The 19,023-nt window shown below is 46.0% G+C and overlaps 1 protein-coding gene across 1 annotated transcript; it reads right to left on the bottom strand.

Moving 5' to 3' along the window:
• Window positions 1-8,032: 8,032 nt before the first annotated feature.
• On the bottom strand, window positions 8,033-8,763 carry T265_08186 (hypothetical protein; the record flags this gene model as incomplete). The annotated part of the gene is made up of 4 exons (XM_009173911.1): window positions 8,033-8,354; window positions 8,406-8,589; window positions 8,634-8,697; window positions 8,748-8,763. The coding sequence occupies 4 exons, from the start codon at window positions 8,761-8,763 to the stop codon at window positions 8,247-8,249; spliced, it is 372 nt and encodes a 123-aa protein (XP_009172175.1).
• Between the last annotated feature and the right edge of the window lie 10,260 nt (window positions 8,764-19,023).

The raw sequence follows: 19,023 nt of genomic DNA on the forward strand, positions 1-19,023 counted from the left end.
TTAGTGGTCGTGTATTTCTACGCCTGAATTCCTGAACTAATGTCAGGACTGGCTCGGCAGCCAATTAGAAAACTCTCTTGGGCACTCGAGCCCCTGTGGTCGAATTCGTCATCCGTGGTCTTATCCTGTTGTCCGCCGCCAGTACATTTTAATGGACGTACCTGCGTCTGACCTCTGACCGTATAGAAGGCCAGCGTGATACCCTATGAGCGCTCGGTGGATACACCTGAGTCATCACCTCCCAATAAGCGAACATGTCTAGTTTTACCCGATTTATCGAACGTTTACCCGACAGCTACCTTCAATCGTTCAGCTGTAGCACCCTTTCGGTGCCTAGCTGCCACACGAAGGAGGCACGAGGGCATGGATACTACCAGGTTGCCCAAGCCTAGACAGGGGAAGTCGAGTGGTAGAGGTCGTCTTCGAACCACGGACCTTCCGGTCAGTAAATTCGCGCTCTAACCACTTGGTCCACCTCGCCCCCTACCTTGAATGTCGAAATGGGAACTTCAAACACACGTAACACGAACGAAGTGATACACCTGCGAGTGGGGTCGAAGCAAAGATCTTCCAGTTGACTTGAATGAACCGATCAGAGACCGGCCCGTTTGGACAGTGCCACCGTCGCCTCAACCTACCGAACATTTTCTGGTCACATTTCCACTTTACATGTCGGACGATTCAAGTTCAAATGCTGGCTAGCTAGAAGACAAACTGATTGGATAGGTATCTGGCCACAAGATAAAACCCCAGCAGTACTTGGTGAAGTGCCAGGCTCCTCATGTACTTTCACTGCACTGCCGTACTAGATATTGGATCGGTCGAAACTGTTATTGCCGTGGCTCGCATAAACTTCAGTCAAGCCCAGCTGAACATCAAGTTCATGCTAAAGGCTGAAAGCCTAAATTGCCTCAACTTTCTAACCTTCAAACTGGTTGAAGAGGGTAATGGACAGGGGACAAAAAATATCGACCAGTATGCTATTAGCGTTTGTTTACTTACTTCACTTTTTGGCCTTAGGACTCGATCTCTTTGAGTAATTGAGAACAATTTGATTGTGAGTCCTTGTAGGCATTCGCATCCAAGTTGACAAAGTCACTTCGTTCCTGATGCAACCTCGAGCACTGCTTCGCAGTTAGATCATTTCGATTCGTCAAGTTATGACGGATGTCTGGATGATGCTGATGTCACTTTCAGTAAGCTCTGTCTCCCGGGGAGCAACAACTTTAACCTAGACTCGTCACCGCACTTCAGCATCGGTTCCACTGGAGCTTTCCAGCACTTTTTTGGTGAATCACTACTTGGTTACCTTTTCTTCGTTGGTTAACCCCCGTTGTGAAGTATATTTATGTCATATTAGATACCAAGATTTGCAACAGTCGATGTATATTACCATTGTGTTAGAGGTGTTTCGGGTTGTGTAGAATCAGGAAGCTTCCACTAATTGGGTACATACGTCTCCGGCTCATTTCTGTTCCTCAGTGTTAGCATTGGTCTCGCACTCCATATCGATGGCTAAGGCCGTACAGAACTATCTCCGTTGGGGTGCTAGAGCTTACCGAATTGGCCATTGAAATGAAGCCGACTCATTAGGTACTTGATTTCGTCCGAATTTTCACAACAGTCAACGGCAGAAATAAAACAGCAGATGCCTAAGTCAACCTAATTTGAGATTGTGTTGACCATACAAAAGTGAGATGACCTGAATTAATCTATCTATAGCAAATGGATACATCCAGTTACCTCGTTTACTCCCCTAGTAAAACTCTAAATGGAAATTAAGGCTAGAAAATCTATCAATGTATTTTTGGCTCCATTATCGTTTGGCTGTACTCAGTCTTGTTGAGACAGTCCACTGTTTTCTATAGGATGCTTTGCTAAAATAGGACAGAAATCTGCGATCGCTCGTTAGCTATTTGAACAGGTTGGATGTGTAACCGGAAAGTACAACTACCTCATGCACCCTTGAAAATTCCAACACCCCGATGTATATGCGTGATAGGATTGATGTTCGTTAACTTGTTTTCGTAATAATTTATAAATGGTGCATTCAAGTGGCACAGATACGAGACGTCCAGCAGAGGTGTGAAGACATGTGTTCCTACCACAGCTAAATCGATGGTAATCGCCTTTAAAAATCGAATGTCAAATAGCAAAGACGCACTGCGTTTGACACATCTTACCCTGACAGTCGGTTGTTATATTATGCGTGCAAAATCATCATGGTTACGCTGAAATCATAGCTAACCACGTGAAGTTTATTGTGATGTGATTCGACTGCTTACCAACTGTAACATGCCAGATCGATTTCAATGCTGAACTGATCGTATTTTGAGGACACATAAGAATAGAGTTTCCCTACTGAATAGTATTCTTGCACAGTGGCTGAGTTTGGCGTTTTACTTATACCAGGTAGATGCATGCTGTAGTGCACGTGTTAAAAGTACATCCTGGCCGGATGTGACAATTGTCTGGGTACTATTCGCTATCCTCGCTTTCAAGCTACTAAAAACTATCATCCAATGCAGGCCGACCAGCCCCTGTGAGAGGTAGAGTCGTGAGGAAAATATTCCCTCTTGCTGTGTCCGTATAGCGAAAATCCTGCTGAAGTGAAACGATTTATAAGCAGGACAGTGTAGCCCCACGGTACAAGAAATCATACACTAAAATGACGACATTACATTGACTGGTTGACTAGATCATGCCTCAACTGAAAGGACCTGATGACCACTGTCCACAGGTCATGCCTAAACCGATCGATAATGCACATCTGATACGCACCTTGCATGCTATTATTCAGCTATCAGTACCAACGGCCGGTGCATTTGCTGACCATATGGCTGCTTTAATAACCTGTCTCGGATTTTTCTATTAGAACTTCGCACCCCTCATGCACATTATTCACAGTACATTGTAGGTGCCTGCAGTATTTGTTGAATTCACATTTGCATTACCTTCATTTGAACAGTCCTTTTCCTGGCTAATCATGTAAGACTTCGTAGTGGCTTAACAGATGTAGAAGGCGTTTTCAAGCTGTGCAGATATTAGGAGCGTAGAGCCAGAACAACTTCAGCTTCGTCGCCATTTCAAGACCGCAAATGTGGTCCACTTACGAGTGTAGTTTCCAGTGCCTTAACTGGTTTGGCTGAATAAATCAATCTTGCGGATGACCATTAACATGTTTGGGTGTTCAACCGTACGTTCAAGTCTCCCGATTGATCCAACAAAGCATCTAGATTTGCCTAGTGATTCACCATAGGGTGACTAAATGCGCAAATGTCATTTATGTAAGTCGTTCATCTTCTTAACTTTGCAACGGCTAAGTGAACTTTAGTAATGCCGCTACTGCGCTGCTGAATGCCATCAAGAGAACCCTGTTCTTGATTAGTTCCAGCCTTTAGCGCCTTGTGAACGTATTAAGTTTCGAAAATTCTTCATCCTGGGGATTTTCGTTTTCAGTTCGCTGGCCGTCTTAAAGCTGGACTTCTCAACCATCCACGGCATTCGAGAGGGGTTCGCATAATCTCTGGGCTTACGTCGGCCTACGAACCGTCTCGGTGCTCCAACCTATCCCACCGTGACGCAATCACATTGACTCAGTGACCCATCAATAACCAGTCAGTCTCACCGACCTATTGAACTTTTACACCTCCACCCTTGGATGAATGGTACCTCGTAAATTTGTAACGTATTGGCCAAGATGGCCAATCACGAAGAGAGTTTAGACTCTATCATGAATTCTGAAATAAACCAAAGATTGTCATGTAAGACTTCGTAGTGGCTTAACGAATGTAGAAAGCGTCTTCAAGCTATGCAGATATGAGGAGCGTAGAACCAGAACAACTTCAGCTTCGTCGCCATTTCAAGACCGCAAATGTGGTCCACATACGAGTGTGGTTTCCAGTGCCTTAACTGGTTTGGCTGAATAAATCAATCTTGCGGATGACCATTAACATGTTTGGGTGTTTAACCGTACGTTCAAGTCTCCCGAATGATCCAACGAAGCATCTAGATTTGCCTAGTGATTCACCATAGGGTGACTAAATGCGCAAATGTCATTTATGTAAGTCGTTCATCTTCTTAACTTTGCAACGGCTAAGTGAACTTTAGTAATGCCGCTACTGCGCTGCTGAATACCATCGAGAGAACCCTTTTCTTGATTAGTTCCAGCCCTTAGCGCCTTGTGAACGTATTAAGTTTCGAAAATTCTTCATCCTGGGGATTTTCGTTTTCAGTTCGCTGGCCGTCTTAAAGCTGGACTTCTCAACCATCCACGGCATTCGAGAGGGGTTCGCATAATCTCTGGGCTTACGTCGGCCTACGAACCGTCTCGGTGCTCCAACCTATCCCACCGTGACGCAATCACATTGACTCAGTGACCCATCAATAACCAGTCAGTCTCACCGACCTATTGAACTTTTACACCTCCACCCTTGGATGAATGGTACCTCGTAAATTTGTAACGTACTAGCCAAGATGGCCAATCACGAAGAGAGTTTAGACCCTATCATGAATACTGAAATAAACCAAAGATTGGGTAATATTGCACTTACAGTGCGGTTCGCAGCGCCTCACTGTTCACTGGTTCAAAGGCCTCCTTGAATTCGATGAACAAGACACGAAACGATTGATTCTTGCAACCGATGGGATCAACCGCTTCGGAATGCACATAAATCTTCCGAGATATTTCTCTCGACTTTCAATTGGTTGAGTAGAATGCGTGCACTGCACAGGAATTAGAATTCCCAGTAGTTGTCAGTTTTCTGACGGCCCCTCTTTCCTTCCAGCAGAACTATGATTGCGGCGTCCTTCGATTATTGTTAGACATTTTCAGTCTCTCAGGCTGTACACATCAGAAGAGATATTTCTCTCGACTTTCAATTGGTTGAGTAGAATGCGTGCAGAATTCCCAGCAGTTGTCAGTTTTCTGACGGACCCTCTTTCCTTCCATAAGAACTATGATTGCGGCGTCCTTCGATTAGTGTTGGACATTTTCAGTCTCTCAGGCTGCACACATCAGAGAAGAAACTTGCTTTTCCAATATTCGTCTGCTCAGTTGGAGCCGTTCGGCTGGAAAACCGTCGTCTCCGACCGTTTTGCTGTTCGCCTTTTGAAGTCGATAGTTTGTAGTTGGGCTTACACGCTCTATCACTGTTGGATGGAACACCATTTCTCGATAGGTTCATCAAGTGGATCCTTTAATTTCAAAGTTAGGTTACGATTTGAGCACTCGAGTAAGCAAACCAATCGGTGTACATATAAATGGTTGTTTCATCGCGCCTTCCGTCTACTTTGTATGTAGTAGGATGTAGGCTTGTTTAGGATCCCTATTTACCGACGTATTTGTCGCTAGCAGAGGGAAGTGTCAATAACGGGCAACTTATAACGATATTGCGTTCAGTTCACACACTCGGAGATAAAATTACAGCGAATCACCCCAAAACTTCACTAGGATTGCCGACAAGTTTCACCTGATCCGAGAAAACTGTTGTAGTTTACCTCCTGTGCACAGTCCTCATCGCAAGAGATTCCCGTGTGCGAGACGCGATTTGGTAGCAAGTTTGGTCTAAATCCAAGGCGTAATGATAATATGACCGTTGAGCACCAGTAATTATTACTGATATATTGCTATCCATGACGACCAGGATGTTGGTCATCTGCCATTAACCCTCTATTCGTTCGTATCAGTTTTTTTCGACGCTAGTGATTCTTGTCATCTTACGCGGTCCACTGTCACAAGGTGATCGGTATGGATATCCCGTGTTGAAGCTTCAGGTTTTTGTACCGCTTGTCAGTAAACATACACGGTATCTCCGCTCTGTGGTGATTTTGAAAACAACACGAGAAAATCCGGTCGCATTATATACTGAGTTAGAGTTCAGAGGAAGGAACAACTCGCGTTAAAAGTGCGGTAAAAAAGGGTTTGCTGTAGGCTGTTCTTTGGAATGACTGACGTACTTCGAAAAGCAACGCCAGGAAGAACACGAACTGAGGTGACCGAAGTCGCCCGCCTCTTTCGTTTGAGAATGCTGTCGGAAGTTACTCAAAAACTTAATATGTACTTCTACAAAAGTTTTCCACCAATTCTAAGATCAAACATCTATACAGGCTTATTTATTGTCCAGTTTGCTGGCATTAGGCATGCCTCTCAGGTGACCTGCCAAAACGAACCGAATTGGAAGCTTCGAACTCAATAAATATATCGCCATGACTGCCCCGTAGTGTTACAATTCTAACCCAATCTCCCTCTTATTTCCGGTGCTTCTCCACAGTGCTGCGATGTCGAAACTATCCGCATTCTCCAGCTGTTGTCCGCTAGCATCAATTTCTGAATGGTTCATTTGCTCCTCCCCAAAAATAAACCGCTTGGTTCTCAACGTACTTGTTTTGAATGTTTTCAACACAAAACAAACTATTGACGGCCTCATCCTTCGGTTTCACAAGCACTGTGGTGATGCACGACCAGCGGACAATCAGCCCGGCAACACTACTCGCAATCTGTTCCCTGGGTGTGCTCTGAAGTGATGAAACAGAAGCACCTGTGTAATTTAGTGGACAAGTGAGATACCCAGTGCAAAAAAACAGAGGCGATTTGACGGGCATGCATGGATGCATTTCCCTCCGTCAAATGGGTCGCCAACTCACTCTTCCGGGGTTCACGGTAACACCGAAAACACGGCGTAAAATAAGCTTGAAACGAGCTTTCCCAGTAATGTGCTCACCCAGATATTTGAGGAAAGTTCAGTTCAGTACAGTTCACCAATTATGATTCACCTAATAAGGACTGTCGGCTCTAGCCGCTTTGGATTCGGTCATGGGAATGTGGGAACATATAACCAAGCATTGGAGGTGATGGTTGGTTCGAACTGGATAGCTCAAGTTATTTGAAGAAATGGGAAACTGTGCAGCGACAGCTTTCTTGCGGGAGCACCAGTGATTTTTTACTTCCCATCATGATTTCGTAATCGACCGGTAACCAGTTAATAGTAGGTCCCAAGACGAATGGTCACTGTAACAGCTTTCTTGCGGGAGCACCAGTGATTGTTTACTTCCCATCATTAGCATGTTGTTGAATGATTTCGTAATCCACCGGTAACCAATTAATACTAGGCACCAAGACGAATGATCACTGTAAACAGCTTCAGAGGACAATCGACATTCTCCTTGCTAGTGGCTCGGGACCGTACGATAAACGGCAGGAATATGGTCTTTCTCACTAACTAGAGTCTCTCTCTCCACATGAACTACACTTGTGTTGGATAAAGATGAGGATAAGGCGGCCCTCTTGACAGGGATCTGTTTTCTAAATAAATGCTCGAACACGCTCACTCCAATAATTTCTGAACGTTTTGACCGTTTCTCCAAGTGCTTATCCTGTCCGTTTATTTTCCCTATTGAGCACTTCGCTTTTCATGATTGCATGAAGCAAGCAAGCTGCTTAAGAATCGAAGAAAAAAGGGCACTCCCGGCTGTGTTGCTCTCAGCGGTTCCAGTCTTTCATGGGAGACAATGAACTCCACAAGGAAAAGTCAGACCTTCATTACGGCTGGCCACCTCAGACTTAGTGCGCGCACCGCTGAGACTGGGGATTAAGCAAGGATTAAGTCCACTGCTTTGTCCATTCAAAAACTTCCCTATTTAGAAACCGAGAAAGCCACCCGCTCGTTTGCTACCAGGATCTACAACAGCCAGAACACATGAAGTGAACTCGAACCTTGTGAGAACGCGTTCGTCGTCAGCTGCTCAGTCGATTTCTTTATTCCACATATATTCGGACGATGAGGATGACGAGTTTTCCTGAAACGCACTGTCACTCCGCCGACAAGCGTTGATCAATGGAGGATTGGGGCCAAGGACATACGACAACAACTTTGATCTGCGGTACCCTTTTAGTGTATGGTCATCTTGCAACCAGGTAGCTCACGACAAGAGACTTTGAAATAGCCGGGTGGTTTGGAACATTAGACCTATTGATCAACAGCTCGCGCAGCATCCTTCAAACTCGTCTGGGCCAAAAAGAAACATAAGAAGACAATTGTGTCTAATTTGCGTCGATAAATACTACGGTTCACAATATGACAGAAAAAGTAACAAAAAGCTCCGGTAGACTGAAAAATCTGGTGGATCAACGTGACACTATTTACTGGTGCAAGCGGACAGAGGATTTTGACTGTTCACCAAGAAATGCCGGGTTGAAGATTAACATACAGCAATAGGATGGATGCAAAAGAAAGTTATTGGAAGGATCAATTGAACAGGTCATCGCCCTTCAGTGCCAAGTGGAGAACCCAGAAGATGACTGCAAACATCAGAGTGTTGGCTGTCAGCGTAAGCGCACATGCTCCCCATTGTATCTGGAAAAGTTGTAACGAACAACTTCGAAGGATTAATTGAATTCAACTCACTGCTGGAGAGCCGAGTGGAGCTCGAGCCAACAAGATGGGCAATGCATAGGCTGAGAATATCAGAATGACCGTTAGAAAGGCGCAAATATCCCGCACTGTATTGGCCTCGTTCTGACTACGAGCTATAAAAACCGGTATAGGCGTCAATATGTAGAAGATCAGTACGAACATTGGCCACCAAACACTGAAAATAACTGCATCAAAGTGGGCAGGAAAAGGTATACTTACGCATATTGAGGAAGTGCGCAAGCTAGAAGCAAAAAGGTGAAAGAACACGCACCGGCCAAAGCAACTAAAACTAAAACTGACAGAAAAGACTGCATAAAACTGGTAGAAACACACTTTGAACGCCGCGCATCGGAATCGACTCAGGCTAGGAAGTGTAGGATATTGGAGTTTTCGTAGCAAACAGGCTGTTGGACCGTGCTCCAGTTAGTATGACGTGCCTCTAAAATGTAAAGAAACACAGTAATGAGCGCAAAAAAATACAAGGGTGCCAGTTTGGATGGTTAATGCGCGACTGCTCACCGCCATTGTAGACCACATGTCAAACAACTGAAAGTAATCCCCGACTATCTGGAAATTACTAAGGACCCTCAAATCCAACAAAATCGCGATAGGTGAAGCAGTTCAGTCACCTGACCTTTCGGCAGCCACTCAGCGACAACCAACGAAGGTCGATTGTTTGGGAAATCAAGTAACGTGAGTCAGACAGCCTAGATTCACGTTCAAAGGTTGGGATTTAAAAAATCGCTGAGCTATAACACTCTTTGGGTACCTAGCTGCCATGCCGCCCAAAGGAAGCATGTGGGCTGGGATACTGACAGGTTGCCCAGGTCTAGACAGAGGAAGTCGAGAAGCGGAGGTCGGATTCAGACCGCGAACCTTCCGGTCAGTAAATTCGCGCCCTAACCACTGAGCCATCTCACCCCAGGTGGGGATTAGACGTGACAATGTTCCTTTAAATTTTCGGACTGCAGCTATTGCGGTCCTAGTTGGTGGATTGTTTTCAGTCTATAAGTTACAAACGCTTGGATAACTGTTAGTTACACACGACTGAACAGCAGACTTCACGTATATAAAAAAAACCTGTCTCAGGAGACTCCTTCAACAACAGATGCAGCTTGAAGTAACCCCATTACGATTAATGGAAACTGAGACGCAGATATTCACGATTTCACCGCTAAGCTACGTTCCAGATTCATATTCCGTCGACATATAACAGCACCACAGAAGTCACCTATGAACCTGGCGCTAATCTAATCGATTCGCAGTTCAAACGTTGCTATCAGCACCATCGACAGAAAAATATCAGTATTAAACGCATACGCCCCGCTACGGCGGTTTACTTGAATGGAAGAACAAAAGCGAATGTTGAATGGATTTGATGCTAGTCTATCGCAACCACTCCAAGCTGTCTATACCTCCAGACAATGTAGAAGTACGCTATTGATATCAATTAACAGCTATTTCTTGCATCACCTCAAACAATATCCAGAGGAATCACACGGACCCCATCCTGGAGAACGAGTCGCACCGACAGTGCCCAGACTTTTTGTAATCACTTCCAGGTCAAAGATTGACCAGCCGTCTGTTTGCCTCACTCTGAACTGGGCATTGAAAACAACACCCTTCGGCAAACGATGGTTCGGCATGCGCAACACATAACCAAACCACCACAGACTTTGGAGCCGAACACCCGCTTTCTAAATGTCTTGTTGCGGATTCACCGATGCCAATCTGCACAAGATATCGTCCTGACGACGGTTATTGAAAATTTTAAAATGTTTCAATTCCGTTGTGTACAGAGGCCACGTCTTACGGTGCGGTAAGCGCTGCGTTGACCATATTCTTACCTTCCGTCATATGCTAGAACAAGGCAGTGCGTATAAGGAACCACAACGTATGTATCCATGGATTCCCGAGGCGCATTGGACTCTGTTGACCGGTCTGTTCTCAGCATTACTGCACAGAAAGAAATGCCATGGAATTCTGTCAATATACGTTCTTTGTATTCTCAGACTTAGGGACTTCCGGGCGTATATGCGGAGCTGTACAAATGCTTCTGCATACAAAGTGGTGTCCGATAAGAATCTTCACGTTTCATTCCTATTATTTTTTGTGATCGACGAGATAATGAGAAGAAATCCCGGAGATTGAGCATCATCATCATCGACAGCACATCAGTGTTTAACAACCATGCTTCACTGCCGTACAAACTGATTTATTTTTTGTGATCGACGAGATAATGAGAAGAAATCCCGGAGATTGAGCATCATCATCATCGACAGCACATCAGTGTTTACAACCATGCCTTCACTGCCGTACAAACATGATTTATTTGAAAGCCTTATTGTAAAGAAAAGAGTGAAGGTGGACGGGGAAGGGACTTAGTGCTAGCTTAACACAATCATTCCGAGGTGCCTACACATCCAGACATTCACTCAGGCAATCTGGATAGAAACTGACAACAAGAACGCCACTGACATCGGTTGGCAGCCATATCTTGTAGTGTCTCCAACCAGGCTCAGTGAGGACCACGTGGTCCCCATCCTGGAAGGCGAGTAGCACCGACAGCACCCAAGCGTTTCTTGATCTCCTTCATACTCCTCTGCCAAGTCAAGGGTTGGCCACCTCTCTGTTTACGCCACTCTGAGTTGGGCATGGAAAACAGCACTCTCTTCGGCAAACGATGGTTCGACATATATAACACATGTCCCAAACAACGCAGCTTCCGGTTGAGCTTTTACCCACAAATCGTAAGGTCATGCTCCTGAATATGCAGTCACTGGGTGCATTACCTACAATCCTAGGAAGGGCACTCGAGGATGTGGAGTGCTCTCATCATCATCGACAGCATGACATCAGTGTTCAACACTGATGCTCTACGTATCTTGGAAATCGTATTGGTTCTGGTTGTAGTGAGACAGATGAGGTCAATGCACGAATCTCCGTTTTATCATACGGTCGTGAGATGTGACTCGTGCGAACAGCATAACTGAGACTTCTTCAGGTTTTCGATAAGCGTCATCAGGATGATACCCTGCGCAAATGGGTACCGGTGAATCCGAAACAAGACGTTCAGAAAGCGGATGTTCGGCACCAAGATCTGCAGTGATTTGGTTATGTGTTGCGCATGCTGAGTTATCGTTTGCCGAAAAGAGTGGTGTTTTCTATGCCCAACTCAGAATGGTGCGAACAGAGAGCTGGTCAACCTTTGACTTAGAACAGATTACAAAAAGTCTGGAAACTCCCGATGGATGGGGTTTGCGTGATTCCTCTGTGTGTTGTTTGAGACGATGCAAAAGATGGTTGGTTCAGCTCAATTCATCAGCCATAAACTATGCAGCAAGGATAAGTTGTTTTAAGCAGTTACAGCTTCGGTTGTCCTATAATGGAAAACAGGGGAATTACAGACCAAGGCATAATCGGCCTGTTGATATTTGAATTCAGTTGTCAAAGAAAACGGGAAACTATGCACTGACAGTGGTGGCCCTAAAGCAGGAGCATCATTGACTGCGTAACCGAGATATGTGTGACAATGTCACCAACACCCGATGAGTTGAACTTCCTGATCCATATGAGGGAGGTGACAGTTGAAGACCTGGGTTTAGCTTATCGGTTAGTTATTACACTTTCTGACTTAAAGCTGTCATTCTGGCGTGGTGGTTCGTGCTGTAACGATCCCACGGGCTACTGTCGTTAGGACTTCGTTCCACAAGGTGTAACAACGCTAGGAAGGCCAAAGGGGAGCAGCAAGACTCCGTACTACGAGGCGGTCTGAGGGGGGGTAAATTCGTAGTCCTACGCAACAGGAATGTGGATGCGGTAGGGTGCGACCGAAATATCCATACTCATGGAAGCAGTGATGCTGCCTGAAGAAAAGGTCAGCTCGAAAAACCGTAAACTTCGATCGCCCAACGGTTGACTGTGACAGCCCGCGAATTACTTAATACGGTCGAAAACCAAATAAATCGTGCCAGGATTCCGCTGAAGGACCGGACGCATCTGCTGGGAGTGACAGCACTAGGAGTGAAACACCTATGCATTGTTGTGTCTTCAGGTTAGGTCATCCCTGCAACGGAGCAGGCCCGACTCTGAACGGCCTCCCGAGAAAACCCTGCTATCTCTCCCCTTGAGGACCAGATTGTTTTCATCGGATGGGAGGGAGAAGATGCCCGAACAAACTATTCGCCCTCCCACTGCCTTGAATTCCAGAATTCAGTGGGATAACTTAACTAAACCCTCGTTCTCAGCCTAGACAAGTACTATTTTCTTGTACAGTCCCTCGTCCACCAATGTCGCTCTCCAACCCCTTCCCACGCTGTAAGCAAACGTCGCTGGATCATTTGTGTTTGGACGGTCAGGCCCTAACGAACAATTCGATCCTTTGGAATGTTTCATGAAGATTTCATTCTCTCTGTTGTGGAAAACTGGGCTCCAGCGCTCGGTCTTGCTTGGGTAGATAAGTTGAATCACTTTTGCCGTCAGACCTGCTGCTTACAAATTACAACCCATCAATGGATATCATTCTAGGGTCAGATACATCCAACCATGGAATCAAAACAGTCAGTTCCTACCGATTTCCTGACGGAACTAAAAAAGCCATCACTCATGCAGCCCGATCTTTGACACAAACCAAACGCAACTACAATCAAATAGACAAAGAAGCGCCTTTAATCGTGATTGCCGTCAAGGAATTCCACAAAATGATTTACAGTCACCTTTTCACACCCGTCACTGATCACAAAACGCTTGACAGTATTTCCGGTTCAAGGGAAGGTGTTCTGATATACAAGGCAAACCAAAAGACACATGCTGTGTGCAGCCGCATCAGCACTAAGCTGGTATGCCTTACACCCTTTGGTTAGGCCAACTCCTGCTCAGTCTATTGGGTCACTGGCACCTGGAACGGTCCCCAAAGAAAACCCTGCTGCAAGATGTCTATCAGATCAGACTTCTGAGTCAGACGCTAGGAGTAGGGTCCCCGAACAAAACCCTATATACTCCAACTGCCTTGTGGGTCAGAATTTTAAGTCAAAGGCTCAAGGTAGGGCACCTCAACCAAACTCCCTTCCTCAACTTAGGAAATCTGCCAGTATTATTAGCCCGCACAGTTCTGTGTCCACGGATATCGGTCCCCAACACCTTCCCATCACACAAGCGAACGTTGCTGGGTCATCTGATTGTCGGTTACCTAACCAATGTGCTTTTATGCACCCCGTCGCTTAGTAACAATAAACAAAATAACACCTTTCCAAATCAACGATATTTTTTTCTAATTCCGTGCTGCGTAAAGTTGGTACACAAGCAACCTTATACCCCCTTAAGTCTGATGTATGCTGTCTCTCTGAACATTCATGACCCAAGCGTGATTATGCATCTCAGAACGTCAACTACAAGCCCAGCTTTTTCACATTTCTCCCTCCGAGTCCGGGGATCTGACAGCGATGACTGGTGGAATATACGGCACTGGAGGTGCAGTTAGCCCCAGAGCCGAACACGCTTTGTTGGATTGAATCCCAGTGAATAGTCTTTGCGCCATCCGGTTATCAGCTCAATCAAGTTCAATGCCTCTCGACATAAGATGGTGTTGTTTGTAGTGTCAGCGTATGCACCGAGGGACTGCAGATCTGATGCTGAGAAGAATGCTTGCTATCGAGAGTTATCCCGGCTCACTCGCCAAGCAAGAAGCACTGACACTGTGATCATTGCGGGTGATATGAGTACCCAATTGAGTAGTATGAGCTCCTTGGAATCACTTTTGGGTGATCGATTCGGAGTCGACGCTCGTCGCAAAGACAACACAGAGGGACTTTTTTTAATCATGTGCTGATCGTGAGCTGTTTCTGGCGAGTGCGAACTTGCAGCAGAGACGTTCCCATCGAGTAACCTGGCGGCCACCACTGCAAATTAAACCGTGGACCCAGTTGGATCACGTGGCCATAAGTCGCCCATAGAAATTCAAGACTACCATTCATTCTGGAGCACACAACTTGATTCTAACCACGCCATGGTGCGTGCACGCAATCACATATGAGCAGTCTATTCGGAGTCGACACTTGCCGTGTAGACTATAAAGAGTGACACTTCCGCGAACTTGCAGCAGAGACGTTCCCATCGAGTAACCTGGGGGCCACCAGCTGCAAATTAACCGTGGACCCAGTTGGATCACGTGGCCATAAGTCGCCCATAGAAATTCAAGACTACCATTCATTCTGGAGCACACAACTTGATTCTAACCACGCCATGGTGCGTGCACGCAATCACATATGAGCAGTCTATTCGGAGTCGACACTTGCCGTGTAGACTATAAAGAGTGACACTTCCGATCATGCGCCGACCACCAGCCGTTTCTGGCCATCGTAAAAGCCCGTACCGTGTAATCTGGCGGCCACAACGTGCAAAGCAACTTAGATCATTCGGATCACGTGGCTACAAACTACGAATAGACAGCTATAATTCAAGACAGCCGATACTTCTGGGACAACTTTTATTCCGATCAGGCCGTAGTGGGGGCGCATCTAAAACCCACCTTCCTTCAGGCCTTCGCAACACAGCCAGCGGCATGTGAATCCACCATCTGCGGAGAAATTCTACAGCTCAGCAGTATCGGTCTGAGCGACCCCAACTACTCTCTCCAGTAAACCTGCACTGCACTGGTATCTGGCACATAAATGAAACATGGCAAATGTGAAATGGGCTATGCTAGTGGTGTTCAGCGTTGTCTATTTGACTTCTCCAAGATGGTGATGATTGGATATCATCGGGAAAGCTGGTCCTAATTAGTGCCAGGAGATCCAGCAGGCAACTAGCACAACAGCATACACAGATCCATCAGACGCACAATCGTTCAGTTACAACACAATTCCGGTGCTTAGCTGACATCCCACCCAAAGGAAGCACGAGGGATGAGATGCTGCCACGTTGCCCACACCTAGGCAGGGGAAGTCAAGAGGTAGAGGTTGGGTTCGAACCATGGACCTTCCGGTCAGTAAGTTTGCGCTCTACCTACCGAAGACTCTCAATAATAACAAAAAACAGCAGTCCAGTTGCGACGCCCTTTCGGGATCTAGTAGCGATGCCACCTGAGAGGCTGATATCCTGTTATGTTGCCCGAACCCAAACAAGAGTAGTTGAGATGGTGTGGTTGGATTCGAGCCACGTACATTCCGGTCAGCAAGTTCGCGCAATAACAACTTGGCCGAAGGAAAGACAGATAGCTTTGGTAAACGGAGGAAATACAGAAGATGGAAGTGGCTTTTGCCACTCGAGACAGCCATGCCCCTACTTAATACGACCGAATTGCCTAAAAGAAAGGCGACAATCGGCAAAGCGACAAGTGAAAAAGACGTTCTAGTAATTCGTTCACAAAAAAATTTGAAAAATGAGCCGAGCAGAGTGGGTCTCGGAAACTACTTGTGGATGAATGGAATAAAAACATTGCTATTCAGAATAAACAAAGCAAGAAATATCCCTCGTAATAGGTGGGAGGCCGCCAGGATTGGACGGTTTGTATCCAAATGCCCTCAAAGTAGGAAAATCTCTAGTCACCCACCTAGTAAAACATCTCGTAGTTATGCCGACCCAGCGGGCACATAGCCACCGGTAGCTAACGGTGACTAAGTTTTGCGGCGTTATTACCACTGGTTCCATTTACACACACAAGCCAAATGCATCACTTATTACATAAAAGCCTTCTGAAAAGCAAGGAAACGGGATAGGTTGGATGTTGGAACTCTAACCGTTTCGTTTGAGCGCGAATTTACTGACCGGAAGGTCCTTGGTTCGAACCCGCCTCTGCCTCTCGACGTCCCGTCTAGGCTTGGGCAACCTGGCAATACCCCAGCCCTCGTGCCTTCTTTGGGTGGCAGCTAGACACCGGAAGTGTGCTACAGCTGAACGCTATTACTGCATTTATCTCGTTATCCTTTGGGCATACGGCATGTTACCATAAGCACGACGCGGTTACTAATAAGGCACCGTATTCGATTATCGTTGGGTTGGGTTGTTAGACCGAGCACTATCGGAAACAGTCAGTTAGTCGTTACATACGCAATAGAGGTAGAAACCGAATCGTCCGTCTGCAACATGTTTCCATAAAAAAATTTCAATAAATTTCAATAACAAAAGCTGCGTAAATCTTCTGGTTTGCCACCTTAGGCCGACCGTAGACATCAGTGGCAACCGTAAAGGACCACTCCTATTTCACACCCATGACATGTTTATTGGGAGAAGTGCTCACAAAGTGAGAGGTATCAACACTTGTTTCCAGCTTCAAAAATGGTGACCGAACCCTGTGAGGACCATCGTGACATTGGTTTGGAAGTTGTGATACCCAAAATGCCCTCCAATCTCAACCTTCAAAGGGTGACTGGACAAAGGTCCGTGAAAGCCAAGCTAGGACCCGTGCTGTAAAAGGCTCACCGAACACATATTCACCTTTTGCCAGATGCTAGAACGGCGATACTGCCTTCAACAACCAAAAATGATCGCCTCTCAGTTCTTCGGGGCCAGGTTTGACTTTGCTGATCGTCGGACACCATACCACTGTCTGTGGAGAGTGGTTCCTTCACGGATTGATACACAGGGTCGGAGATTTCACCCAAACTTCCTGGGTCGGGTTTGTTCTTGTCGTTCAGCATCTGCCGATCATCTGGAAGCCACAAGCAAAAAAGGGGTGGAGCGCTGCTATCTAACTTCTCAGTGCGGGGCATTAATCTTGCCGGCATGAGGACTAAAGGCGTCTACAAGTGCCCTGAACTGGGTGCTAGATGCGGCGTGAACAACTGTAGGAGCAAGGATATTCCACGCAGCAACTACATGAAATGAGAAAAACTGTCGCCTAATAAAGGTATACGCTCTGAGCTTAAAAATTCTCCTACCATATCCCCACGTGTGTTAGATGGGTCAACGGTGGAAAACCTGTTGGCCAAGCCTTGTTCGAACATGGTGTAAGTAGTATCTCTCCTCGGAGGCGACGACACTCCATGGGAAATAGGCCAAGCACCGTGAGGTGCGTTTTATAGTCCACGGATTCAAACCTGGCAACAGTTTTCGTAACAGGTCGTTAGAAACACTCATCTAGGATTATGCCTTTCTTGCGTCCTGACCAGACAGATCGATTGGAATATTCGAGAAGCGGTCTGACGTATGCCCCATAGAGTATTTGGAAGTCCACTAAGGTAACACGCGAGAAGGTGCGCCGAACCATCCGTAGAAAGATGAGCCGACTTTCCTGGCGCGGCGAGAACATAGTTGAAGAGAGCCAGATAACCAAAACCTTTTTAGTATCTACCTTCGTCACGTCTTCTGGTTCATTCTCATCATGCACGACAAAGGCGCTCGCTGAGTCTGCTAAAAATATAATATGAACGCACCTTTTCATTCAAGGGAAGGTGCCAGTCCAACGACCACGGCTTTGCAGCGTCCACATCCAGTTGGAAGGCACTGGAAGGCACCCCAGGATTTCAGGTCGTCCTCAGAAAGTATACATAGAATTGCAAGGACATCTGGAAGGTCAATGACGTATATCAGAAACATCAGTGGCCCCAAAACGGAGCCTTGAGGAACTCCAATGGAGACCGGCGATGGAGAAGAGTACGTCGAGCCTACTTTCACTCAAAATGCTCTATCTGAAATAAATGTCTTAATCCAGCGCGAAATTTCCCCTTGAATACCGTGAAGCTCGAGGTTGTGGAGCAGCGGGGCGTGTGGGACTTGATCGGAGTTGAGGGAAAACATACTGCATCCGTCATGAGTCATCCTTAGTTTGAGTTAAGCTGTCCACAAATACGAGCATGTCCATTACTCAAGAACGCTTTGGGAGGAATCCGTGTTGCATATCAGCCGCTGTACGCCAAGTCGGAAAGGTCTAGCCTGTGTGGCGTTTTTGTACCTTTATTTTACTTCCATTATAACACTAGGTATTTCATCAATTGTATAATCGTTTTCTGTTTGAATACGAGAAACTACAAAAAACGCGCACTTGTACAATTTCACATAATACAAGCGTGGTCACGTGCTTCAACTCTCTCTTCTGGTTTCGCTCGCGCTTGCAGCGGTCATTCGCGAGTCTCATGTACTAACTCTGGTACCAATACATTTCAGACATCTTCGGAATCCATTATATGTGAGAACTGTTCAGAAGAAGGCCTCTGGACCAACATAATTGGATTATTGTTTATTCGCTGATCTGGGCCAACGACGAACTATTTTAAAGGGAACAATTGTTAGTGAGTCTGTTCCATCTGACCTATTTATTTTTGTATACCCAACTTAGCGTAATTATTTTTATTACTTTGCCACACACTCCTGGTAAACTGACTTATTGGGTAGCCAGACCACTACACCTGTGACCACAAATCCAGAGACGTCTCACAAAGATCTTGATAGCCGCTGTAAGGCTCTGCCATAGCCAAGAAACCCAACTAGCACCCGATTGGCCAGAATATCGCCCAGCCTGCATCAAGGCTACCTCTCGTCGGCCGAAACTGCGAGCCCAGAAGTCAATGGTGACCCAATATCCTCGAGAAGTTAATTACCAGTGACGCGCACATAAGGCGAATTTCAAAAATTGTTTCACCGTAGATCACTTGAAGTGAACCCAGATTAACTT

The sequence above is a fragment of the Opisthorchis viverrini genome, assembly GCF_000715545.1.
Source record: "Opisthorchis viverrini unplaced genomic scaffold opera_v5_211, whole genome shotgun sequence".
NCBI classification, from domain to species: domain Eukaryota; kingdom Metazoa; phylum Platyhelminthes; class Trematoda; order Opisthorchiida; family Opisthorchiidae; genus Opisthorchis; species Opisthorchis viverrini.